The sequence below is a fragment of the Hypanus sabinus genome, chromosome 26 (assembly GCF_030144855.1).
Source record: "Hypanus sabinus isolate sHypSab1 chromosome 26, sHypSab1.hap1, whole genome shotgun sequence".
NCBI lineage: Eukaryota > Metazoa > Chordata > Chondrichthyes > Myliobatiformes > Dasyatidae > Hypanus > Hypanus sabinus.
The window spans coordinates 42,692,811-42,720,756 of NC_082731.1; the positions used below are offsets into that span (position 1 = coordinate 42,692,811).

At 45.5% G+C, this 27,946-nt stretch overlaps 1 protein-coding gene across 1 annotated transcript in view; it reads right to left on the minus strand.

Annotated features, from left to right (window-relative positions):
* Nucleotides 1-27,946, minus strand: part of LOC132381756 (neuronal PAS domain-containing protein 3-like) — a 611,027-nt gene that overhangs the window by 234,794 nt on the left and 348,287 nt on the right. Inside the window, exon 4 of the mRNA XM_059951328.1 lies at nucleotides 12,116-12,198. Coding sequence (XP_059807311.1) covers nucleotides 12,116-12,198 — 83 coding nt within the window. The remainder of the gene's footprint in view (nucleotides 1-12,115; nucleotides 12,199-27,946) is intronic.

The following is a 27,946-nucleotide window of genomic DNA, read 5'->3' on the forward strand; positions in this document are numbered from 1 at the left end:
CCTTGTGGGCCTTCGAACCACGCCAATGGCAATCCCTCGATTTAATCCTAGCATAATCATGGGGCAATTTACAGTGGCCAACTAACCTCCCAGCTGCTACGTCTTTGGACTGTGGGAGGAAACCGGAGCACCAGGAGGAAACCCCCACGGTCACGGGGAGAACGTACAAACTCCTCACATGCAGCGGCGGGAATTGAACCTGGGTCACTGGTTCTGTAAAGCATTGTGCTAACCCCTCCCCCCACACACAGAGCTTCTTACTGTAAATTACAGTTTATATTATGAGATATGGTGTTGTACTGCTGCACAACAACAACAAGTTCCATAACATATGCCGGTCATATTAAAAATGATCCTGAAATGACAGAGCCTGGCGGTGTAGTGGTTAGCACAACGGTTTACAGTGCAGGCGGTCTGGGTTCGATTCCTGCCGCTGCCTGTAAAGAGCTTGTATGTTCTCTCCAAGAGTTCCAGAGGCATACCGCGGTTGGCAGCACAGCTGGAAGCGCATTTCACCTTAATAAAAACAGGAGCTCAAAGTATAAAAGGGTAATCAAGTCAAGTCACATTTTATTGTCATTTCGACCGTAACTGCTGGTACAGTACACAGTAAAAACGAGACAACGTTTTTCAGGACCACGGTGCTACATGAAACAGTACAAAAACTACACTAAACTACGTAAAATCAACACAGAAAAAACTTCACTAGACTACAGACCTACCCAGGATTGCATAAAGTGCACAAAACAGTGCAGGCATTACAATAAATAATAAACAAGACAATAGGCACAGTAGAGGGCAGTAAGTTGGTGTCAGTCCAGACTCTGGGTATTGAGGAGTCTGATAGTTTGGGGGAAGAAACTGTTACATAGTCTGCTTGTGAGAGCCTGAATGCTTCAGAGCCTTTTCCCAGACGGCAGGAGGGAGAAGAGTTTGTATGAGGGGTGCGAGGGGTCCTTCATAATGCTGGTTGCTTTGCAGATGCAGTGTGTGGTGTAAATGTCCGTGATGGCAGGAAGAGAGACCCCGATGATCTTCTCAGCTGACCTCACTATCCGCTGCAGGGTCTTGTGATCCGAGACGGTGCAATTTCCGAACCAGGCAATGTTGCAGCTGCTCAGGATGATCTCGATACAACCTCTGTAGAATGTGGTGAGAATGGGGGGGGGGTGGACGACACACAGGAGCCCGGAATTAGAAACTCCTCCACGGTGCTTGGATAGATGTGTATGTAGGGGGACCCGTTTGAGTGCATTATCATCAAGTTGCTGCTTAACCGGGAGTTAATGTATGTTAGTGAGCAGGGGTGGGGGGTTAGGAAGTGGGTGATGGGAGAATGGGAGTCTGAGTTTTCTGGATATGTAGAAAGGGGAAATATCACACTGGCCCTCTTAATCTTTGTTCCATGGCACAGGATCTGGATTAATTAAATTTACTGCTAATGTGTGCTTGTTTTTAAATGAAAAAGCTTAAGTGAAATTATAATGTGGAAGTACCTCACTTTTCCACTCAAATACAATTGTGGTTAATTTTTTTCAGAATTGAGCCATTTATAATATCTACAGTCTGACAATGGATTGGGCAATAACTCAGGCGATATGCTTGGCAGCTGATGAATTACAGTTTAAAAATTATTTCCACGTGCCATTCTATGCAATTAGCCTACAGCCTAAAAAGACAATCATAATGACTACTCTCCAACTGTAATTAGTCTAATCCATCTCCATTCAGTGAAGCTCACATATAAATGTCAACCTGCAAGTTTCTGCTATCAGTTAGACAATGGATTAATGGGTATAATCTGCCAAGAGCTGGCTTCACTTTGAAAAGACCAGGCCTCAATGGACTTCCAGTGTATCTCAGGAACTTCACACCCCGCCTGCAAATCTGTGCTCTTTCTCCCACCTCCTCCCCCAACCCCTTCCCCTTTTGATGCTCCACACCGGCTTACTGCAACGTTCAAAACCGATCCTTTCAAAGTTCATTTCCCTGTCGCCATTCGCCCGTCACCACCCTTCCCACCACCGTGTGGCCTCGTGCGTCAGTTCCTCGTCCTGCAGAGCCGACCAGTTCTCGTTCTCAAAACTTTCCCTCACCCCAGCTCCACTTCCTCCGGCCCCCACAAGCCTTCCCTGTCTCCAGTTGTTGGCCCTTGAGATTTCAATCATTGTTGGCCGTGTCTTCAAATTTCGGGCTCTCACTGCTGGAATTTCCAGCCATGACATTTCTGCCCATCTTACTCTACCCCTTCTCTATTTTTCTCTCTGTTTCCATCTCTCCTGTTTCTCTCTTTCTTTCTCACTCTCCTTCCTTTCTTTCTCTTTCCCCCGCTTGCTCTCTTTTTGTGTGTGATTCTCTCTGCCTATTTCTTTCTTTTTTTCTGCCTATTTCTCTCTTTCCTCTTTCTGTCTTTCTTTCTTTCTCTCCCCATATCTCACTTTCTTTCTGTCTCTGTATGTCTCTCTCCTTTCTCTCTTGCCTCTCTCCCCGTCTCTTTCTCCCTCTCCATGTCTCTCTCTGTCTCTGTTTCTGATCCCGTCTGTTTCTCTGTCTCGATGTCTCCCTCTCTCTACCCCCACCATCTCTTTCTGACCCTGTCTCTGTTTCTCTCTCTCTCTCTCTCTCTCTCTCTCTCCACCCCTCTCTCTCAGTCTCTTTCTGACCCTTTCTGTTTCTGTCTTTCTTTCTCCGTGTCTCTCTCTATCTATCCCCTTTCTTTTCCTTTCTCCATGTCTCTTTCTCTCTCTTTCTCGCTCTCTCCCTTCTCTTTTAAGGCATCTTAAAATTTGCAAGTTCAACCAGTTTTTAATCGTCTCTCCTGCGAGAATTCTCAGCCTGAAATGGACTGTTTCTCTCTCTGAAGATACCGACCAGCTGGCTGTGAATTTCCCATTGCTTTGCAGTCCCAACACTACACCTTCTGACCTGGTAGAATAGTGTGTGCTAACACTCCTGTTCCTAAACTGCGACAAGGCAGAGAGAGAGAGCCTTACTCGATATCAGGGGGTCCCAACCTGGGTTAATGGCATAAACATGCTGGGAACCCCTGCTCTATATCAAACCCATGCTGTTGTTTCTGTGGAACTGTTTAACTTTATTTGCTATATGGACATGAAACACCGAAACAGGCAGCAAAATGCATTTAACGACTAACGCAGTCTGAGGATGTGTGGGTGGGGGGGGGGGCAGAATTTTAAGGTGCTTGGGAGTAGGTGCAGAGGGGATGTCTGGGGTAGGTTTTTCACACAGAGAGAGTGGTGGGCTGCCGGTAGCAGTGGTAGAGGTCTTTTAAGAGCCTCTTAGATAGGTACATGGAGCTTAGAAAAACAGAGGGCTATGCGGTAGGGATATTCTAGGCAGTTTCTAGAGTAGGTTACATGGTCAGCACAACATTGTGGGCCGAAGGGCCTGTAATGTGCTGTAGATTTCTGTGTTCTACATTCTAAACGCCATTGGCGTAACAGGCAGTAAGGAAGGACGTAACCCAGTTGATCTCACATTATTGACTTTGTCTGTGCTTCTTGCTGCCTCAGGAAAACCATCAGTGTAATCAAGAACGCTTCCCATCCCAAAAATTCTCCTTTCTCCCTTCAAAATCCAAGCAAGTTTATTATCAAAGTGCATAATCACATGCAACCTTGGGATTCATATTCTGGCAGGCATTTATAAGAAAAGAGAAATAAAATGGAATTAATGAAATGTTACACAGGGGGTGGCACGATAGTGTAATGGTTAGCACAACGGTTTACAGTACCAGTGGCCTGGGTTCAATTCCCACCGCTGCCTGTGTGTATGAATTTGTATGTTCTCACTGCTGCTGTGCCGGTTTCCTCCAGGTGCTCTGGTTTCCTCCCACAGTCCAAAGATGTACCATTTGGTAAGTTAATTGGTCATTGTAAATTGCTAGAGTTAAATAGGGGTTGTGGGGGGGGGGGTTGCTGGACTGGAAAGGTTGAATCTCACTAAGTAAATAAAAAAAAAAGTACCAATGAAAAGAAAACAGAAACATGAGATGGGGGTCTATTAAAGAGAGTCCATAGGTTGTGGAATCTGTTCAATGTTGAGGTTGGTTCAGGAGCCTGATGTTTCTAAGTTCAGAAGTTCAAAGCAAATTTATTATCAAACTACATATATGTCACCATATACAACCCTGAGATTCATCTTCTCATGGGCAAGGTCAATAAATTTATAGAATAATAATCACAACAGAATCAATGAAAGACAGCCCCAACTTGGGCGATCAACCAGAGTGCAGAAGACAACAAACTGCGTGAATTCAAAAAGAAAAATAATCATAATAAATGAATAAGCAATAAATACTGAAAACATGAGGTGAAGAGTCCTTGAAAGCGAATTAGATGAGATTCAACTTTATTGACGTGCCGAGTACAGATACAAAGCCAAATGAAATGCAGTTAGCATCTAACCAGAAATGCAAAGAATAGTGTTATTGACAAATTAACTGCGAATAAAAAGTAAGTGCTACAGCACACAAATATAAAAGTACTGAGATGGTACAATATGGGTGCAATACTGTGATGTGAGGTTCAGTAGGGTCACAGCCTCAGGGAAGAAGCTCTTCCTGTGCCTGCCGGTGTGGGAGCGGAGGCTCCTGTAGTGCCTACCAGATGGGAGGAGAGTAAAAAGTCCATGGTTAGGGTGAGATGCATCCTTGATAATGTTTTCCGCCCTGCCCAGGCAGCACTTATGGTAGATGCAATTGGGCACCAATAATCCGCCGGTCAGTTTTCACCACACGCTGGAGTGCTTTGTGGTCCGATACGGGATAATTGCCATACCACACTGAGGTGAAGTTGGTGAGTATGCTCTCAATGGTACAGCGGTAAAAGTCCGTCAGTATCCTGGGACAGAGGTGAGCTTTCTTGATGCTCTGCAGGAAATAAAGGTGCTGTTGCAGATGTGAGTGTGGTTCCTAGCATGCCTGAAGTCCACAATGATCTCCTTGGTCTTCTGGGTGTTGAGGGCCAGGTAGCTGTCGGCACACCACGTGGCCAGGTGCTGGACGTCATCCCTGTAGGCCGTCTCATTGTCCCCTCTGATCAGGCCAACCACTGTGGTGTCATCTGCAAACTTGATTATGGAGTTAGAACCATGTACAGGAACGCAGTCATAGGTGAAAAGGGAGTACAGAAGAGGGCTCAGCCCACAGCCTTGAGGCACGCCGGTGTTCAGGGTGAGAATGGAGGAGGAGAGGTTGTCCAACTTAACAGATTGGGGTCTGTTAGTCAGAAAGTCCAAGATCCAATTCCAGAAGGATGAGCTGATACCAAGCTGGCAAAGTTTGGCGATCAGCTTGGAGGGGATCACAGTATTGAATGCCGAACTAAAGTCAATGAACAACATTCTGACGTAAGGCTTGGGGCTGTCCAAGTGGATCAGGGCAGAGTGAAATGCTGTGGAGATGGCGTCCTCCGTTGACCTGTTGGTGCGATAGGCAAATTAATGGGGCTCCAGGGTAGTGGGCAGACAGGATTTCAGATGTGACAGAACCAGCCTCTCAAAGCACTTGGCAATGATGGGGGTGAGTGCAACTGGGCGGAAGTCATTCAGGCCCGTGGCAGTGGAATGCTTCGGCACTGGCACGACGGTGGCGATCTTGAAGCTTGTGGGGACGACTGCCTGGGCCAGGGACAGATTGAATCCATTGGTTGTGGAAACATTTCAATGATGGAGCAACTGAAATCGAGTGGAGTTAGGTTCAAGAGCGTGATGATCGATGGGTAATAGCTGTTCCTGAACCTGGTGGTGCGGGTCCTGAGGCGCCTGTACCTCCTCCCTGATGGCAGCAGCGAGAAGAGAGCATGTCCTGGATGGTGGGTAACCCTGATGATGAACGCTGCTTTCCTGCGACGGCGTTTCATGGCTGGGAGAGCTTTACCTGTGATGGACTGGTTGCGACTACCGTGGGTGACCATTCTCCCAACGTGCAGAAGAAACAGACTTGAAATCGTGCAGCACCAGACTCAGATGAAGCTTGTTATCGGGTTCTCGAATGGACCTTTCATGTGCCAAAGACCAACACCTCACCTCCCAACCTATCTTGTTGTGGCCCTTGCAATGTATTAGTCCACCTTCCACTCTCTGCAATGGCCTGGCCAAGCTGTATTCATTCCACGCTCATCAACGGAACCAGGAAACTCACTGTGCAACTGGAAATTAATTGAAGCTTTCACTTTATTGTCTCTGCATAAACAACAACGTAACCCTGTTGATCCCGGGCCAACAACTTAAATCATGAATACTACTACTCACTCAGAACACTTTTCCAATTTATGACACCGAAATAGTGGATCTCCGTTGGACTGATCCTATTGCTTCCCAGGCCCTGGCATGGGGGTTCTTCCTTGCGATGGTGATTCTCTCGAAAGAGTTATCGCTGACTGTGCAATCAAAGTGTCCACTTTTATACCCACTCCTTATCAATTCAAATGTAATGTTTCAATGTCATTGGATACGCTTCACCTGGTTCACCTTTAACACCTTTTAAATGGCAAACAAGAGAAAATCTGCAGGTGCTGGAAATCATCTGGAATGCTGGAAATGCTGAAAGCAACACACACAAAATGCCAGAGGAACTCAGCAGGCCAGGCAGCGTCTGTGGAAAAGAGTACAGTCGATGCCTTGGGCTTGAAACTCCTCATCTTTTTTCTTTCCAGCCCTGCTGAAAGATTTCAGCCTGAAACGGCGACTGCACTGATTTCCATAGCTGCTGCCTGGCCTGCTGAGTTCCTCCAGCATTTTGTGTGTGTGTGTGTTACCTTTTTATCGGCTCTGATTCAGGGCTACAACACACATTATTCTCTGGTTTCTGCCCCCTCCCCAACCCCCAGCCTTGTGAATTTGCTCCTTTCAACTCCCATTGGTCCAAACCAGTCAAACGAGGCAACCTAGACACTAAGTATAATGAGATTACAGACTGCTTCTTCAGTAGGTCTTAGCACCTTACAAACAAGTCTGAGGCTACATCCACACGACACAAGATAAATCCATAACCAAAGCTTTTTCTCTTTGTTTTTTACCCTCCGTCCACACTAAAACAGCGTTTTTGTCCCCCGAAACCGGAGCTTTTCAGAAACGCTTTCCAGGGTGTGTAATTTTGAAAATCCCTTTTGGGCAGATCAGTGTGGACAGGGTAACCTGAGAAATCTGAAACTGCTATCAGACGGCAGCGCGCCATTTCATTGTTTTCTTGAATGCAACCTAACAATTTCAGAAAAGACGGCAACGAGACTGAAACCAGAAGAGTTAGAAATGTACTCACCAAATACTTTGACCCATAACTTACTGAATAAATATGTATTCTCACTTTGTCCTATTTTCCCTATTTATGCAAGTACTTCTCTGACAATAGATGTGTAACAGCCTAATGTAACATTGTATGGAAATACAAGATAACACTGATGCAGACATGTTTTATACACTTAACAAGGTGCTTTATTAATGCAACAGAGTTAGTCAGTTTTTCAATGTTCGTCATCAGCTGGGTCATACCGTCCATGAACTCCGTGTCGGTTGCCTCCGTACACTCCAGTATTTGTTTTTTTTTACTTTTAAGTCCTCCTGAGCGAGAGCTAACAGCTGTCCGTCGTTTAAGTTTTTCTAGTCTGTAACTACACAAACACGCACCGTCTTTCACAGCGAGATTCGACACCAAACATGTCGCTTGTTTTCGGTAGGTGTGCCCTATGCATGCGCAGGAGGAGGAGATTCGCCGAAATCTCTGTTTCAATGTGGACAGAGATATTTTCAAATGCGCTTGGTGTGGACACGCCTATCGTTTTTACGCGAAACCGGCGTTCTCAAAATTATCCGGTCTAGTGTGGACGTAACCTGAAAATGGTCTCTGGTTTAGCAGGTCATTATCTGAAGCTCCTTGTGTTCACAATCAATTGCTCTCATTAGATTGTCCCTGAGCGAGAATCAGTTCAGATTCCACAAGTTGGGGGGTGGGGGTAGGGGAGACTGTAAGTCTCCATCCCTTTGTCATTGACCCGTTCGAGTTCGACATTTTCTTCCATATTTCAAAACCGCCATGGCCAACAGTACCAACAGCCTCTGGAAAACCTCCGTATTTTCCAGCCGAGAATGATTTCCAACCACATCCTAGTCTTTCAGTGTCACCAAGAGGACACCGTGAGGAAACGATGGAGAAGTATTTTGCACGTGATGAGGAGAGAGGCTGACTCCATCATCACGGCAGTGCTTCACTGGAGAACTGAAATATGGAGGAAATGCGGGAGACTAAAGACAACTTGGTGCCACACCACAGAGGCAGTAATGAGCACACTGAAGCACACCTGGGACACAATGGAGAAGATGGCCAAGGACAGACAGAGATGGAGGTCCTTCAATGCTTCATATCAGGCAGTAACTAACTTTCTCTGTAACCGCAACTCTGCAGTCTGCATTATTTTCCTTTTTGCTGCACCTAAGCATGGCCTGACCTGACTGGATGGCTAGTAAAACAAAAACTTCTCACTTGGAAGCTTTAGAGAGGAGGGTGCAGAGGCGATTTACCAGGATGCTGCCTGGATAAGAGGGCATGTCTTATGAGGATAGGTTAAGTGAGACCATAAGGCCATAAGAGATAAAGCAGTATCTGGCCATTTGGCTTATTGAATCTGCTCCACCATCTCACCATGTCTGATCCACTTTCCTCTCAACCCCAGTCTCCTACCTTCTCTTTGTATCCCTTCATGCCCTGACTAATCAATAACCGATCAACCTCTGCCTTGTGGCCCCCCACAGCCGCCTGTGGTAACGAACTCTCTGGCTAAAGTAGCCCAGGTGAGCTCGTACTTCTCTCTTTGGAGCGAAGGTGGCTGATAGAGGTGTACAAGATGATAAGACTTATAGATACAGCACAGTTTTCCAGGGGCAGAAACGTCTAATACGAGGGGGCATCATTTTAAGGTGATTGAAGGAAAGTGTTGGGGCAAACCCTGACCTAACTAGGGAGAGCGAGCATGGCTTTGGCGCAAGGCCGGTCACGCCTGAGTAACTTATGACGAAGATGATTGATGAAGGTAGAGCTGTGGATGTTGTCCACATGGATTTTGTTAAGGCTAAGGACAAAGGCCCTCACCAGAGGCTCATCCAGAAGATTGGGATGCATGGGATCCATGGTGAATTGGCAATTAGGTTTCAGCACTGGCTTAGCCATAGAACACAGAGTACAGTGGTCAAAGGGGCTTACTTGAGCTGGAGGTCTGTGATCAGTGGTGGCCGCAAGGATCTGTACTGGGCCTCAGGTTGTGATGTATATAAATGATCTGGATGAAAGTGTAGATGGGTGGGTCACATCGTAGCACGATGACATATGCAACTAACGTGTTATTACATATAGCACGTAATTAATTACTGAACAAGAATGCTTAATCAAACAATATATAACAGATTATTTAAATATTATTGAAATATTAAGTACACAACAGATACAAAGATTGGTGGTGGTGTGGATAGCATAGCAGACTGGCAAAGAACACAGTGGGATATAGATCAGTTGTGGACGTGGGTGGAGAATTGGCTCAAAAACTTCTATAGATGTACCATGGAGAGCATTCTGACAGGCTGCATCACTCTCTGGTATGGTGGGGCTACTGCACAGGACTGAAAGAAGCTGCAGAGGGTTGTAAATCTAGTCAGCTCTATCTTGGGTACTAGCCTACAAAGTACCCAGGACATCTTCAGGGAGCGATGTCTCAGAAAGGCAGTGTCCGTTGTTAAGGACCCTCAGCACCCAGGGCATGCCCTTTTCTCACTATTACCATCAGGGAGGAGGTACAGGAGCCTGAAGGCACACACTCAGCGATTCAGGAACAGCTTCTTCCCCTCTGCCATCGATTCCTAAATGGACACTGAATCTTTGGACACTACCTCACTTTTTAAAAAAATATACAGTATTTCTGTTTTGACATTTAAAAAAATCTATTCAATATATGTAATTGATTTACTTGTTTATTTATTATTATTATTTTAATTTTATTTTTTCTCTGCTAGATTATGTATTGCATTGAACAGCTGCTGCTAAGTTAACAAATTTCACGTCACTTGCCGGTGATAATAAACCTGATTCTGATCCTGATGGAGCTTAACCTGGCTAAATGTGATGTGTTGTACCTTGGTAGGTCAAAGGTAAAGAGACAGTACACTGTTAAAGGCAAGGCCCTTAACAGTGTCGATGAGCAGAGGGAGCTTGGCGTCTGCATTCATAGCTCCCTGTAAGTGGCTGCACAGGTTGACGGGGTGAATAAGAAATCATATGATAAGCTTGCCCTTATTAGTCAAGACACTGAGCACAGAAGTCAGAAAGTTAAGTCGCAGCTTTAAAAAAAACTTTAGTTAGGATTGCATAAATTCTGGTCGCCCCCATTACAGCAAGGACGTTGAGGCTTTGAAGAAGACGTTAACCAGGAAGCTGCCTGGATTAGACGGCACATGCTACAACGGGGGGGGGGGGGGGGCAAATTTGGGTTGTTTTCTCTGGAGCAGCGGAGGCTGAGGGGAGACCTGATAAGATTATGAGAGGCATAGATAGAGTCGGCAGACAGCATACTGTATTATTATTTTGGTTGAAATCTCTAATACCAGAGGGCACACACTTAAGGTGAGAGGGGGTAAGTTGAAAGGAGATGAGAGGGGTCAATTTTTTGCACACAGAGGGGTGAGAGCTTGGAACACAGTGCCTGGGGTGGCGGTAGAGTCAGATACTTCAAAGACTTTAAAAAGACATTTAGATAGAAACAAAAATATGTAGGAAATGGAAGGATTTGCACTCTGTGCAGGCTGAAGAGATTAGTTATGTTGGCCATTTGATTACTAATCTGTTGGGCTTGGCACAACATTGAGGGCCTGTTCTTGTGCTATACTGTTCTATGTTTTATGGGATGTCTGAGTAACCTTTGTGACTCAAAGAGTGGTGGCTGCTTGGAAAGTATTGCAGGGGCAGACATAAGAAACCCTTAGATAGGCACATGGATGATGGAAAAATATTGGGCTATGTAGGAGGGAAAAGTGAGACTGATCTTGGAGTAGGTTAAAAGGTCAGCACCACATTGTGGGCCGAAGGGCCTGTACGGTGCTGTATTCTAGGTGACACCAATAAACCAATGCCAAAGCAGGCCACAAGGATTTTCTGGCAAACGGGTTCCCTCAATCGCAGGACTCTGCGGAGTGGTGCGGACAGCCCAGCGCATCTGTAGACGTGAACTTCCCACTATTCAGGACATTTACAAAGACAGGTGTGTAAAAAGGGCCTGAAGGATCATTGGGGACCCGAGTCACCCCAACCACAAACTGTTCCAGCTGCTGCCATCCAGGAAACGGCACCGCAGCATAAAAGCCAGGACCAACAGGCTCCGGGACAGCTTCTTCCACCAGGCCATCGGTCTGATTAATTCATACTGACACAACTGTATTTCAATGTTATATTCACTGTCCTGTTGTACATAATATTTATTATAAATTACCATAATTGCACATTTAGACGGTGACGTAACATAAAGATTTATACTCCTCATGTATTTGAAAGATGCAAGAAATAAAATCAATTCAATTCAATTCACTTTCTCTCTTAGGGCTTTCCCCCACACCATCACCAGTGAGAAGTGCTTGACTTTAGCGATGGGGGGAGCCTCTATTTGCCCCCTCAGATCATCATAGAGCACGCTCCTTCCCTCCCATTCCCCTCACACCACTCAGTACCCCCTGCAGCGCCGCTGCTTGTGAGGGGTGCCTGCCCCTTAAGGGGGCCACGTCCTGAACTTCAGCTCTGATCTGCGCTGCTGCGGCTCACGTCATTGGCACACTGAGAAGCAAACGAATTGTGCGGAGATGCAAGAAACCCAGCGCTGCAGTCTGACGAGATCCAGGCTTCCTAAAAATTGCACTAACGTACCATTCAGTGCCTGACAACCAAACTGACGTGGCTGAACTTCACAGGGAAGAGTCGAGAAAGGAATTGTCAGTGAGACGCTGGACCTTTCATGATTGCTTCCCTCCGACAGTGACTCGCCTTGTCCTATCAGAGAAACTTAGGACTTTGATACAACCAGATTTCTCAAGGGAGAAGATCCACCTGGAGGTGTCTCCTTACCTGTAGGATGTGTCCACCCACGTGCTGTTCAAACAGTTCGATAGCCAGGGAAGTGGGGCTTCTTCGTTGCTGAGTTCCTATTGCTGCAACATAAATGAGACTGCGTCAGTACCGAGATAATCACCGGTGTTCTCAGACCTCACTGGACTGGACCCTGTGCACCAAATGGAGAAACGGTTAATTTTTAAAAAATGACATTTATATAAACTTTTTTTTATAAGTCCTGGAAATACTCAGCTGGTGGGGCAGCATCTGCAGGAAGAGAAATGGCTGTCATTTCGGTGACAGTGTCTTTGATGTTGGCTCACTTTTTCTCCTCCTCCCCCCCCCCCCCCATTAACACTCCCTGCAACATGTCAATTTTTCTTGCCATCCTCATGGCAACTGTGGCCCCACCCAATCAGATACATTCTCCTTTATCCAACTCATCAATCCCCCAGCCTCTCTGTAACTTAACCTAACTTTTTTCCCTCAGTTTCCAAGCTGTGATGAATTCCTGTTTCATCTTTGTAATCCTCCATCTGCCCGACCCGTTGAGTGTTTCCAACATCTCATCACGTTTATTTCAGATTTTCAGCATCTGCAGTGAATTTTTGAGCTGCATTTATATAGCGTCTTATTGGATGCCGCATTTATCAGAGCTCAAGTATAACTAGTGTCAGACGGCAGCCAGTTTCACAATACTTGGGGTATTGTGAGCAGTGCTGGGCCCCTTATCTAAGAATGGATGTGCTGACATTGCAGAGGGTTCAAAGGAGGTTCATGAAAATGATTCCAGGTTTAAAAGGTTTGTCATAGGAAGAACGTTTGATAGCTCTGGGCTTTTACTCACTGGAATTCAGAAGAATGAGGGGTGATTTCACTGAAACCTATCGAATGTCGAAAAGCCTCAATAGAATGGATGTGGAGAGGATGCTTCCTTTGGTGGGGGAGTCTGACCAGATGGCACAGCTGAATGGAGATGAGCAGGATTTCCTTTAGCTAGAAAGTGCTGCATCTGTGGATTTTGTTGCCACAAGTGCTGTGGGGGCCAAGTCGTTTAAGACACAGGATGATAGACTCTTGATTGGTCAGGGCATGAAGGGATACAGGGAGAAGGTAGGGGATTGGGGCTGAGAGGGAAAATGGATCAGCCATGATAAAATGGTGGAGTAGACACGATGGGCCAAATGGCCTAATTCTGCTTCCAGATCTTAGGGTCTTATGGACTTATAACAATAGCAAATTTGTGGACTGCAAACTGCCATATTCATCACTGAGTTGTCCAGATAACCTGTGAAGCAGGGCTAGAAACTGGCCCGGGATACTAGGGAGAGACCCCTGCCTTTACTGCCATGTTTTGGGGCTGGTACATGCCTGGATCGGGAAGCTTCAGAGATGCTGCCTGGATTGTTGAGCACTTTGTAGGAGGATAGCTCGAGAGACCTTGGGCTTTTCTTACTGGAGTGAAGGAGGATTGAAAGTTGACTTGGTAGAGGTGTACAAGATGATGAGGCATAGATAGAGAGGGCAGCCAGAGATCTTTTCTCCAGGGGGAAATGGCTAATATGAGCGGGCATAATTTTAAGGTGTTTGGAAGAACATAGCAGTGGGTTATCAGAGGTAGGGTTAAAGTCATAGGTGTGTGGAATGCACTGCCAGAGGTGCTGTTAGAGGCAGATATATTAGGGGCATTTAAGAAACTCTTCAAAGTTCAAAGTAAATTCATTATCAAAGTACACACACGTCACCATAGACAACCCTGAAATTCATTTTCCTGCGGGCATAATCAGCAAATCTGTGGAAGAGTAGCGATACCAGGATCAGTGAAAGATCAACCAGACTGCAGAAGACAACAAACTGTTCAATTGCAAATATAAATAAATATCAATAAATAATGAGAACATGAGATAATGAAATAAAGAGTCCTTAAAGTGAGATCATTGGTTGTGGGAACAAGTGAGTACAGTATAGTGTTGAGGGGTAGTAACTGTTCCTGTACCTGGTGGTGTGAGTCCTGCGGCTCTTGTAGCTTCTGCTGATGACAGCAGTGAGAAAAGAGCACGGCCTGGGTGGCGAGGATCTTTGATGATGGATGCTGCTTTTCCAAGATGGTGTTTCTTGTAGATGTGCTCAATGGCTGGGAGGGATTTACCTCTGTTGTAGTGGGCTGAATCCACTACCTTTTGTAGGGTTTCCTGTTCAAAGTCATTGGTAGTACGGACGATAGGAAAATGGAGGCTATGTAGGAGGGAAGGGTTAGATTGATCTCAGAGTTGGTTAACAGCTTGGCACAACATTGTGGGCCGAAGGGCCTGTACTGTGCTAAACGTTCTATGTTCTATGTTAAATAGTAGTCTGTATCGCAATTTCCTGTGCACCTGCTGAGAAACAAGAGCTAAAAGAAGATAAATTGCTTACTTATTCTCACTTGAATTTTATAGCAGCAATTTTTTATTCTGCATCCCAGCGTCTTGGCAGTGACTTGTGAAGTTTGTGAGGGGGAGTTTCCATCAGCTGACAGGTTGTAACAGGGAATTTGCCTTTCCCGTGGGATGCTTTGCATGGTTGATAAGGACAGTTGCAATTCTGGTGTAATGTTGCAATGAGAACGTAAAAGATGTAACGGTGCAGCGCTCTCTCAGTTCTGCAGCACCTCGTCAGCATGGCTCTTTGCACAATGCACCCGAACTGGGATTTGAATGCAGCACTTTCTGATTCAGATTGCAAACTATTGATCAAAGCTGACCATGTGTTACTACCAGCATTGAGGAGCTGGATGCAATTACTTAGTTATTGCAATGCAGGGAGCTTTTCGTCCCGTCAGATCAATACTAGCTCCCAAACGAATAATCATCTCAGTCCCATTCCATTTATAGTCACAGAGTCATGGAAAAGTACAGCACAGAAACAGGCCCTTTGGCCCATCTAGTCCATGCCAAACCATTTCAACTGCCTACACCCATCATCCTGCCCCAGGACCTCTACCATCCATGTACCTATCCAAACTTCTCTTAAATGTCGAAATCGAGCTCGCATGCACCACCTGCATTGGCAACTCATTCCACACTTCACGGCCCTCTGAGTGAAGACTTTTGCCCTTATGTTCTCCTTAAACTTTTCACCTTTCACCCTTAACCCATGACCTCTGGTTGTAGTCCCACCCAACCTCAGTGGAAAAAGCCTGCTTGTATTTACCCGCTCTACACCCCTCATAATTTTGCATACCCCTATCAAATCTTCTCCCAATCTTCTATGTTCCAAGGAATAAAGTCCTAACCTTATAATCTTTCCTAATAACTCTGGTCCTCCAGACCCAGCAACATCCTTGTAAATTTTCTCCGGACTCTTTCAACTTTATTTACATCTTTCCTATAGGTAGGAGACCAAAACTGCACATAATACTCCAAATTAGGCCTCACTAATGTCTTACACAATTTCAACATAACATCCCATTGCCTGTACCCAATGCTTTGATTCTTGTTTCCATGTAGACCTGTAACCCATTTCCTTCTGCAGATGCCTACAACCTTCTCGTTAATTCTTTTACCATCAGCCTACTCTAATAGATGTTGCCGTGTGGCCAAGTGGTTAAGGCGTCAGTCTAGTGATCTGAAGGTCGTTAGTTCGAGCCTCAGCTAAGGCGGCGTGTTGTATCCTTGAGAAAGGCACTTAACCACGCATAGCTCTGCGACGACACCGGTGCCAAGCTGTATCGGCCCTTGCCCTTCCCTTGGACAACATCGGTGGCCTGGAGAGGGGAGACTTGCAGCTTGGGCAACTGCCGGTCTCCCATACAACCCTGCCCAGGCCTGTGCGCCCTGGAAACTTCCCAAGGTGCAAATCCATGGTCTCTCAGGATTAATGGATGCTAATAATAATAATAATAATAATAATAATAATAATAATAATGATAATAATTATTATTATTATTATTATTATTATTATTATTATTATTATTATTATTATTATTATTATACTAATAGTAATATACAGCATCCAATTAGCCCACCAATCAGTAAATCTTTGATCTGGGAGGAAACAGGTTGGGGTGTAACTTCGAGAACACACAAACAGACAGCACTGGGATCAGGGTTGAACTTTTGACCTTGGAGGTGGCATTACCAACTAGCGTGTAACCAAACCACGCTATTATGACCTATCACTGGTAGACGTTTCAGCACAGCTCATCCCAAACTCTCGGCCTTGGGTCAAAAGCTCCCATCTCCATTCCCCAGCCAAGGGTGACACTGTGTGGTGGTGCTGACAACACTGGTGCTGTGGACACACTGCAGTTGGCCTATTACCACAATAGGTCTGCAGCAGACGCAGCCTCAATGACTCTCCACACAGTCTTGGATCACCTGGACAATACAAATACCTACATAAGGATAGTGTGTATTGACTAGGCATTTAACACCATCATTCCTGCAGTCCTGATAGAAAAGATACAGAACCCAGGCCTCTGTACGTTCATCTGCAACTGGATCTGTGACTTCCTAACCAGACCACAATCTGAGTGAATTGGTCAGAACATCTCCTCGCTGACGATTAACACAGGCACACCTCAGGAGTGTGTGCTTAGCCCACTGCTCTACTCTCTCTACACCCATGACTGTGTGGCTAGGCATAGCTCAAATACCTTCTATAAATTTGCTGATGACACAACCATGTTGGCAGAATCTCAGATGGAGACGAAAGGGCATACAGGAGTGAGATATACCAGCTAGTTGAGTGGTGTCACAGCAACAACCTCGGAGTCAACTTCAGTAGTTTCTAAGATTGCGGACTTAGAAAGGAAACACCAACCATTCTTCATAGAGAGATCAGAAGGGGAGAGAGTGAGCAATTTCAGGTTCCTGGATGTCAATATCTCTAACTTGATTCCAGTGTATCAATTTAGATATAAAGAGGGAAAGACAGCAGCTATATTTCATTAGGAGTCTGAGGAGGTTTGGTTTGTCACCTAAAACATTAGAAAACTTCTACGGATGTACTGTGGAGAGCATTCTGGCAGGCTGCATCACTGTCTGGAAATGGGGTGTGGGTAGGAGCACTTGCACAGGATTGAAATAAGCTGAGGAGAGTTGTAAACTTAGTCACCTCTATCACGGGCTCTAGCCTCTGTAGTATTCAGGGGATCTTTAAGGAGTGATGCCTCAAAAGGCAGCATCCATCATTAAGGACCCCTATCACCCAGGACATGCCCTGTTCTCATTGCTATCATCAGGGAGGAGGTACAGAATCCTGAAGGCACACACTCAATGATTCAGGAACAATGATCCGATTCCTAATGGACATTGAACCCATGAACACTACCTCACTACTTTTATTTCCAATTTTGCACTACTTATTTACTTTAACTATTTAACTATGATGGGTACGGATAGAGTGAATGCAAGCAGACTTTTTCCACTGAGGCTCGGGGAGAAAAAAACCAGAGGACATGGGTTAAGGGTGAAGGGGTAAAAGTTTAAAGGGAACATTAGGGGAGGCTTCTTCACACAGAGTGGTGGGAGTGTGGAATGAGCTGCCAGATGAAGTGGTGAATGCGGGCTCACTTTTAACATTCAAGAAAAACTTGGACAGGCACATGGATGAGAGGGGTTTGGAAGGACATGGTCCAGGTGCAGGTCAGTGGGACTAGGCAGAAAAATGGTTCAGCACAGCCAAGAAGGGCCAAAAGGCCTGTTTCTGTGCTGTAATGTTCTATAGTTCTATAGATATAGACTTACTGTAATTCAGTTTTTTTCTCTAAATCCATCAAGCCGCAAAGTTAACAAATTTCATGACGTATGCCGACGACGTTAAATCTGATTCAGATTCATGATGATCACTGGAAAGAATGTTTTTAAAAAAGGATCTAGTACTTTCCCGGGGTAATGAAGAAGTAACTCTTCTTGGCTTTCAGCCAGGTACAGGTATCGATTATAACCGATGCTTTGATGACAAACTTCAACCCCAATGAAGATGGCAGAGTTCGTCTTCGAAAATTCAGTTACGATCGATAACTGGACCACCCATATGCCATTACACGAACTCTCACCCTCAGCTGCCTTCCGTTCCCACTCCTGCCATTGGTCACCCAACATAGCCAATCAGAAAGCAACCAGCTCCGGCTTCCCGATTGGATAATTGCCTAACAGGGAGGCATGCAACCTATCGAAACTGCAGTCCTGATCCCCTGTTGTCAATATTTTTATGCCCATTAACATGTTTAGAACTGATAAAAAAATAAATTGCTATCAATTCCTCTGTGATTTACTCTTGCTGGAGAATATCTGTTATTACCTTGAGGATTCTGGGCATGGGAGGAAGCTGATAGGTTGTCATTCAGGAAGGGAGAGTCTAATTGGCTATATCCAATATAAATGTGATCTACTCTTTCAATAAATGTGTCCCTGTGCCCCTAAAATCTTTGTTTATCATACACAACCAGTCTTAAGCTCCTCAGTTCCCATTTTCTCCGCAGAGAAAGTCAGGCTGTTCAGGCCCAGGTCACCTTCTGCCCCCTGTTGCCATGGTGAACTGAGAGCACAGAGCCAATGTCAAAGTTCACTGGGCCACCCAGTAACCAAGAAGGAATCAAGGCCTTGCCTCCAAAGTCTATCAACTTCCAAAACATTAAATATTGCCTGAAGGGTCATCTTGATTTCTAAGTGGAATTTTTAATCATGAGAACAGGCCACTGGGCTCATTGCTGTCTACGTTGCCCCTCTTTCAAAGCAGAATTACTCAATCTGCCTCTATTCCCAAAAGGGAGAGTAACTTGTATAAAAGAGGGGATTGACAGAATAATTTGTAGGGGCTAGCAGGAACTCAGTGAGCTGAATGGTCTCTATTTGCACTGCAAGGCCATTCAACATGAATGGTACCTCAGTCAGGTACGGAAGGTAGAGTAACTTGTTGAGAAAAGGGGACCAACAGAATTATTCTCTGAAGGGCTAGCATGCACTTATTAGGCCGAATGGTCCTCCTTTGTGCCACAAGATGACTTGACCACTACACCGTGCATGGTACCTCGGCTTTAGAGTGATCTGGGATGTCCCGGGAAGGATGTGCAAAGCATGATATAAATACAACCCTTCTTTCACCTCGTGTTGGGAGCCTAATTCGTGCTGCAGTTTTGACGTGTTTGTGATATGCGCTGGAGTTCTCAACGGCCGCCCAGGGCCCCCTGCTGACTACGTGCCTTGAAAGCTCAAGGAGCCGACGCTGGTTAAATATCCCCAGCAAGTAACTAAACAAACAGACATTGAGCATCCCAGTCACGCCGCGCTGATTGACTGACTGGCAGGTCTCACTGAATGCAATGGGGAGAAGTCTCCTGCTTTCAACGCAGCACTGATCCAAGTAAACAGCACGTCAAACCGGCCTCATTCTCAGCTCCAAGCTCACTCCTGCCGTTGCTGGCTTCAGCCACTTCACTGATTTTCGTTCTTTTTCCAGGCACTCAGGTGGTAGGTAAGAGGCTAACCTGTTAGGCCGGAGTGAAAGAGACCATTCACTCCACTGGGGTCTGGGCAGCTGAAGTCCAGTTTACTGTCATTTGCAGAACTATCACATGGATATAGAACAAAAAAAATTTATTTATTTACTGGCCCTTCAAGCTGTGACCCTCAGTCATCCGTCAATTTAATCTGAGCCTAATCAGTGGACAATTTGCAATGGCCAACTCCCCAACCAGCCAGTATGTCTTCGGACTGTGGGAAGAAACCCACACTGTCCCGGAGAGAACAGACAAACTCCTTACATGCAGCAGTGGGAATTGAACCCGGGTCACTGGTACCGTAAAGCGATGCGCTAACCCCCCTACCGTGCCGCCCCAAACAAAAAAATGAATGGCAGTGAAGGAGTGGTTTAAATTGATCTTGGAGTAGATTACAAGGTCAGCACAATATTGTGGGCCAAAGGGCCTGTACTACGCTATTATGTTCTGTGCTCTGTGTTTACGTGTAATGAATGGTACCTTAGGACCCACACCAAAGATTCAAAGAACATTTATCATCAAAGTATGTACGCAGAACACAACACTGAGATTCGTCTTCCCACAGACAGCCACGAAACAAAGAAACACCGTGGAACCCGTTCAAAGAAAAACAACAAACACCCACTGCGCAAAAAAAGAATGAATCACAGAAACAACGAAAAACGAGCAGAAAACAGAGAATATAAGACATTAAACCACAGTCATTGAAACAGTTTTGCAATGTTCAATTTAATTCAGTTCAGTTTGTGTTGTGTGATGACTGCAGGCCGCAGAGCCACCCTGATCAAAATTGCACAAAAGAGCGATAAAAAAGAGAGTAACCAGAAACCAGCAATACATCATAACAGGAACTGCAGAGTCTTTAACAATAAGTATAACCTCCACCAGGTTGAGGAACACTTATTACCACACAACCATCCGACTCCTGGACAGGCACGGATAATTTCACTCACCTCAATTCTGAACTGATTCTATCACCTATCACGTAGGTCGATGGAGCAATACCTTATCTCCCACCTAGGTAGCCTCCTTCCTGCCGGCATGAACATCCAACTCACTGACCTCCATTGATACCCCTGCCCCCCCTTACCCCATCCCTATCTATAATTTTAGTCTGGTTCTCTTTCTCTCTCTTTTTCCCCTCACTATAATCTCCCCCCAGCCCTACCTTTCGTTCTCTTTTATTTCCCAAAATTCTCCACCTTCCCCCTAGCCCATTTCCCTCCAGCCTATCACTTCCCAGCTCTCTACTTTATCCCTCCCCCCCACTTCTTATCCCCCCTCGACCATCCCATGTTACTTCACTTCTGATGAAGGGTTTCGGCCCAAAACGTCGTTATTACCTCCTCCCATAGATGCTGTCTGGCCTGCTGAGTTCTGCCAGAATTTTGTGTTTTTTTCTATCACCTACAGAATCATTTTTCAGGAACTCTTTAAAAAACATTCCTTTTATTTACACAGTTTTTCTTCTTTAGCACATTGCTTGTCTGTCAGTCTTTGCCCATTTATGTATAGATTTTCATAAAATTCTATTGTATTTCTGTATTGTATTTATTGTATTAAAGAAAAATAGAGGGTTATGAGGTAGTGTGGATTTAGTACTTTTTTTAATGATTATATGGGTCAGCACAACATGGAGGGCTGAATGGCTTGTACTGTGCTGTAGTGTTCTATGGTTCTTTTTTTCCTGTAAAAGACCCTAAGAAAATAAATCTCAAAACTACCTTATGGTAACATACACGTACATTGATAATAAATTTACTTAGAACTTTGAACCATAGGCCGAGGGGTGAACTGTGCTGAGGGGGTGGGCAGAGGCAGGAATCAAGCCAAGGGAGGAACTGGCCTGAGGGAGTGGATGGGTTTTGCAGGCCGAGGGAGACATACTGTGCACAAGTGGTCAGGCTAACTCTGGGTTTACTAGGAGAACCAACCCCTGGTCAACAAGGTTTCAGTGTGACGTGTGGAGAGATTTGTGGGAAATAATTTAGACCTTAAGACCATTAGGTACAGGAGCAGAATTAGTCCACTTGGCCCATCTGGTCCACTCCACCATTCTATCACGGCTGACTTATCCTCCTTCTCAACCCCGCCTTCTCCCTGTAACTTTTGATGCCCTTACTAATTAAGAACCTATCAACTTCCTCTTTAAATATATCCAATGACATGGCCTCCGTAGCTGCGTGTGGCAACGGATTCCACAGATCCACCATCCTCTGGTTCAAGAAATTCCTCTTCACCTCTGCCCCTCCATTCTGAGGTTGTGCCCTCTGTTCCTAGACTCCCCCACTACTGGAAACATCCTCTGCATGTCCACTCCATCTAGGCCTTTCGTGCTATATGAGTGAGCAAACAGTTTGTGCAGCGTCAGTTTACGTATGCACTGCACTAATCCTGAAAACATTTCAATCTTCTGCCTGACTTTGAAAGCCACCATCTGCCTCGGCTTCAGGAAGTGATCTCCAGCTGAAAGGAACGTGTTTTTACACCAAGTGACACACACACGCACACACACACACTCAAGATGCTGGAGGAAATCAGCAGGGTGTGCAGCATCTATGGGAATGAATAAACAGTCGACGTTTTGCTCTGAAATATTGACTGTTTATTCATTTCCATGGAAGCTGCCTGGCCTGCTGAGTTCCTCCAGCGTTTGTGTGTGTTGCTTTGGATTGCCAGCATCTGCAGGTTTTCTTGTGTTTATGTTTTTATACACTGGTCTGGAGCTTATTGCAATGATGCTTAGAATCACAGAACTGTTCCACCACAGAAAAGGCCACTCAGCCCATTGAACCTGCACCACGGCCTAGTACAATACCAACACTGCTCTTTCTCTGAAGCCCTGAAAATTCCAGTTTCCTTCCTGTTTCCTCTACCAGGCCAATTCCAGTGATTCCCAAATCATTGTCCTACCCCCAGCTTCCACCTTTTTCTCCAAACGTTAAATCTTTGCACTCTGCTCCTTTGAACCTCACAGTTTCCCTGGATTACCTTCAGTAAACTTACCATGATCTTGTACATCCATCAGATTTTTTTTGTGCAATGACAATAAGCCCGGTTTCTCCAATCCAACATTGGCTGACGTCTTGGCGACAAACCTTGGCGCCCAGCTGTCTAAACTCACAACAGTCCTGCATCTCTCAGAACACAGAACAATACAGCACAGAACTGGCCCTTCAATGGTTAGCATTACAGTGCAGGCGACCCATGTTTAATTCCTGCCACTGTCTGTAAGGAGTTTGTATGTTCTCCCCGTGACTGCATGGGTTTCCTCCGGGTGCTCCGGTTTCCTCCCACAGTCCAAAGGCGTACCGGTCGGTAGGTTAGTTGGTCATTGTAAACTGTCCCGTGATTAGGCTAGGATTAAAATCAGGGACTGCTGGGTGGCATGACTTGAAGTGCCAGAAAGGCCTATTCTGCCCTGTATCTCTATAAATAACCTGCAATATCTTGTGCCAATGATGATGCCACATTTAACTTATCCCATCTGACTTCACATGATCAATGTTTCTTTATTCCCTGCCTGCCTTAATACTCAGGAGATCTGAGCTCATCTGATGTCCTCTCTTAACCCTTCGCTGCTCAAATCCTTATCCACATTTTGATAACCTCTAGGTTTGTATATTTTGTATGGTTGTATTTTTACTGATACTCTATATGGGCTTGTTGTCTTATATGTGTGATGACTGGGCCCCAAGCCTCAAAGTTGCCTGGTGATGGGGTGGGGGCGGGGGTCAGTGCTCTCTACTGAGGGCAGTAGATAATAGACAGTAGGTGCAGAAGTAGACAATTTGGCCCTTCGAGCCTGCACCACCATTTTGAGATCATGGCTGATCATCTACTATCAATACCCGTTTCCTGCCTTGTCCCCATATCCCTTGATTCCCCTATCCACAAGGTACCTATCTAGCTCCTTCTTGAAAGCATCCAGAGAATTGGTCTCCACTGTCTTCCGAGGCAGTGCATTCCAGACCCCCACAACTCTCTGGGAGAAGAAGTTTTTCCTTAACTCCGTCCTAAATGACCTACCTATTATTCTCAAACCATGCCCTTTGGTACTGGACTCTCCCAGCATCTGGAACATATTTCCTGCCTCTATCTTGTCCAATCCCTTAATAATCTTATATGTTGCAATCAGATCCCCTCTCAATCTCCTTAATTCCAGCGTGTACAAGCCCAGTCTCTCTAACCTCTTTGCGTAAGACAGTCCTGACATCCCAGGAATTAACCTTATGAATCTACGCTGCACTTCCTCTACAGCCAGGATGTCCTTCCTTAACCCTGGAGACCAAAACTGTACACAATACTCCAGATGTGGTCTCACCAGGGCCCTGTACAAATGCAAGCGGATTTCCTTGCTCTTGTACTCAATTCCCTTTGTAATAAAGGCCAACATTCCATTAGCCTTCTTCACTGCCTGCTGCACTTGCTCATTCACCTTCAGTGACTGATGAACAAGGACTCCTAGATCTCTTTGTATTTCTCCCTTACCTAACTTTACACCGTTCCGATAATAATCTGCCTTCCTGTTCTTACTCCGAAAGTGGATAACCTCACACTTATTCACATTAAACATCATCTGCCAAGTATCTGTCCACTCACCCAGCCTATCCAAGTCATCCTGAATTCTCCTAACATCCTCATCACATGTCACACTGCCACCCAGCTTAGTATCATAAATGAAGTAATGGGCTTAATTTAATGGGCTTTCACTTAATAGGCAGAGGAGGTGGGGTGGCCCTGTTGGTGAGGAATGAGATTCAGTCCTTTGCAAGGGGGGGACACAGGATCTGGAGAAGTGGAGTCTGTGTGGATAGAATTGAGGAATAGTAAGGGCAAAAGGACCCTAATGGGTGTTGTCTATAGGCCACCAAACAGTAGCATGGATATTGGGTGCAAGTTGAATAGGGAGTTAACATTGGCATGTGGCAAAGGTAATGTTTCAGTAGTTATGGGGGATTTCAACATGCAGGTGAACTGGGAGAATCAAGTTGGTACTGGACCAACCTTCACAGATTGCTGGGTTTGGCACATCAGCCAACCTTCGCAAGGGTATACGTATAGCATGGTATCCAGGCTGTAGTTAGTCCTCTCCCCCCCCCCTCCCAAATGCTCACTCAGTGGTAGACGGCCTCTATCGTGGTCGACTGTGCATTGATAGCACAGGATGTTTTTACTCTTTTATCACGAGATTGCTATCTTATGTGTGGTTTGTGCGGTGTGTGACTTTTGGTGCTGTGTTTTGCACCTTGACTCCGGAGTAACGCCGTCTCGTTTGGCTGTATTCAAGTACGGTTGATTGGCAATTAAACTTGAATTGAATTTGACCACAACGAGACCGGTCAGCCTGCACCAACGCACCAACAGTACTGACGAAGGGTCCCGGCCCGAAATGTCGACTGTTTATTCATTTATGTAGACGCTGCCTGACTGGCTGAGTTTGAGCGTGTTGCTTTGGATTTCCAGAATGTCCTCGTGTCTGTTGCACCAACAGTATTCGTTTATTTGCTCCCAGTCCGTAAATGCCTCAGATCTGTAATTCTCCTCCGCATTTTCAAAACGGCCTCCTTCAGATTTCTCCCTCTCATTTTCAAAACCTCATGATCACCATAAGTTCATTCCTTTCCCACTGAATGGATTGCTTGTTAGACCAGTTCAGTGACAGTCACGTCGTTCGAGCTGCACGGAGCTCAGAACAGATGACTGAAATAGACTTCCTTCCTTAAAGAGCATTTGTTAAGTTTTGATTGTCATGAGTAACTTTCAGATTTAGATTTACTAATTAATTAAAATTCTTGAGTTGGCAGAAAGGTTTGAACTTATGTCTTGGGTGCTAGTCCCAGCCAGTGAGTTTCTAGTCCTGGTATCTAACCGTCAAAGTCAAAGTACGTGTATTATCAAAGTATGCATACAAACTTGGGATTTGTCTGCTTACAGGCAGCCACAAAGTAAGAAGCCCGAAAGAACCCAGCAAAAAAATGACTAACCAACACCAGATGTGCAGAGGGGAAAAAAAAGCACAAATCATGCAAGCAACAGCATTCAGAACAAAATTGAGTCCATAGGCCAGGGGCTTGGGGCAGCCAGAGTAGGCCCATAGCCTCAGTCTCAGGTCGTCCCACGGCCGGGAAAATCGCAGCGAAGCCTGGACCAGCTGAAGCAGTCTGACATCCTCAGCACTGAGGAGAGAGGAGTAAACTTCACGGGGGAGCGAGCAGAATCTAACACAATACAGCTGCATTGTACTTACATACTCCCAGCTAGTGGTCCACTACCGGTTGCCACGGGTACCGTGGCCTGTGATCCGAACACACTCAAAATCTGTCCTCAGAACCCTGCTCTTTAATGGAGTTCTTAATCACTTAGTGCACTAAAGCAGCGGATCCCAACCTGGGGTCCACGGGCCCCTTGCATAATGGCATTAGTCCATGGCATAAAAAATGTTGGGAACACCTGCATTGTGTGGCATGGTAGCGTAGTGGTTAGCACAATTCTTTACAGTACCAGCGAACTGGGTTCAATTCCCGCTGCTGTCATGGTCCCATCTGGCAATTCCCCATCTTGCTATATTACCTCCTTAATTGGGCCTTAATCCCCTCGTCTGATTTCCAATCATTCCCAGTTCCACTAATTACAGCAGACCTGGTTCCCATTAGCGACCATAGGATAAAACTCGGGTATCACAGCCCTGCTTTGCCAGTTCGTTGGTCGACTCTAGTGTGAGTAAACCTCGTTCCCTGATTCCTTAGGAGTGTCGGTTCTAAGCTCCGCATCATTTCCTGCATACTCCACATAAACCTTGTCTCCCTGTAAAGACTCTCCTGGATACCCGCTCCCCGTTCACGACAGTGCTAATGCCTCACGACTCTGCCTCCGCGCCTGTGTCCTGCCCTTGGGTTCGTCCTCGGCCTCGTCTTTGCAACAGCTGCTGCCTGTAAGGAGTTTGTACGTTCTCCCCGTGACCACGTGGGTCTTCTTCGGGTGTTCTGGTTTACACCCACAATCCAAAGAAGTACCTGTTGGTAGGTTAATTGGTGATTGTAAATTAGCCCGTAATTAGGTTAGGATTAAATCGGGGGTTGCTGGGCAGTGTGGGATTATGTACAAACTCCATAAGGGTAGCGGTGAGAATTGAACCTGAGTTGCTGGTACTGTAAAGAACTAAACACTCAGGTTATCAGTACTGTACAGCATTGTGCTAACCACCATGCTACCAATATATTGTCCCTGAAGACTGCATTTACAATAGGTCCTCTACAATCAGTGCCATTTCAACTTTCAGGTTCTTAGGCATCATAATTTTGCAGGGTTGTTGAGGGAGAACCAGATCTGCTCGATTAACAAGAAGACTCGACAGAGGATTTATTTCTCATGGTAGCTGGTAAGATTCCACCTTCCCCTGAATGTACTGGTCGAATCCCACACTGCGATCCTCACATCAGCCACGTCTGTCTGATTCGGTGCAGCATCCTCGCACAGTGTATGAAAACTACAGCAAACCGTCAGGTGACTGGCTGCAGCCTACCATCACTGTATGAGTCCAGCTCAAAGGAGCGGGCAGGAAACGGCTATTAAATCAAAAACTTCACACCATCTTAAAAGCTTTTTCCTTCCAGACTGTTAATCTGATTAACCATTCTAGTCAGACCTCCCCGACCCCCTCTAGCTATTACCCCACAACAGCATTGTGCTGTAAACACTTTAAACTGTTCATAATGCCATTGGCGTTGTAGATACATGCTGGTATTTATGTACTTTAATTCCATATCAATACTTTAACCTCTAACTTTATTTCTTATATAATCCCTGAATCTTATAATTGTTGAATGTTGTATTTTGTTGCATATCATGCCAACACACCACAGTAAAATTCTAAAACATGTAAATGTACAGTACTGTTGAAAAGTCTTATATATTGCTAGGGTGATACTGTGCTACTCTTGCACAGTATTGTAGGAATTTTATGTATTGCACTGTACTGCTGCCCCATATGTGAGTGATGATAAACCTGATTCTGATCTGGGTCTCTATTGCGGACTGAGAGTGGGAAGGGGGCAGGGAGAGGGGAATCATGGTTGGGGAAAGGGGAAGGGAGAGGGGAGGGAGTGGGAAGCACTAGAGAGACATTCTGTAATGATCAATAAACCGTTTATTTGGAATCAAATGACCTTGCCTGATGTCTGGTTGTGTCTGCACCCACACCAACACCCCCCCCACCCCCGGCACTCCTACTCTGCCACCTGTCCCACACCCCTCCTGCAGCGTTCCTCTCTTGCCATTCCCAACATCCTTTGCTCCCACCAGATTTACAAACTCGCTGTCCGCTCCAGATTGACAAATACAAAACAGTGCAAAATCCTAGG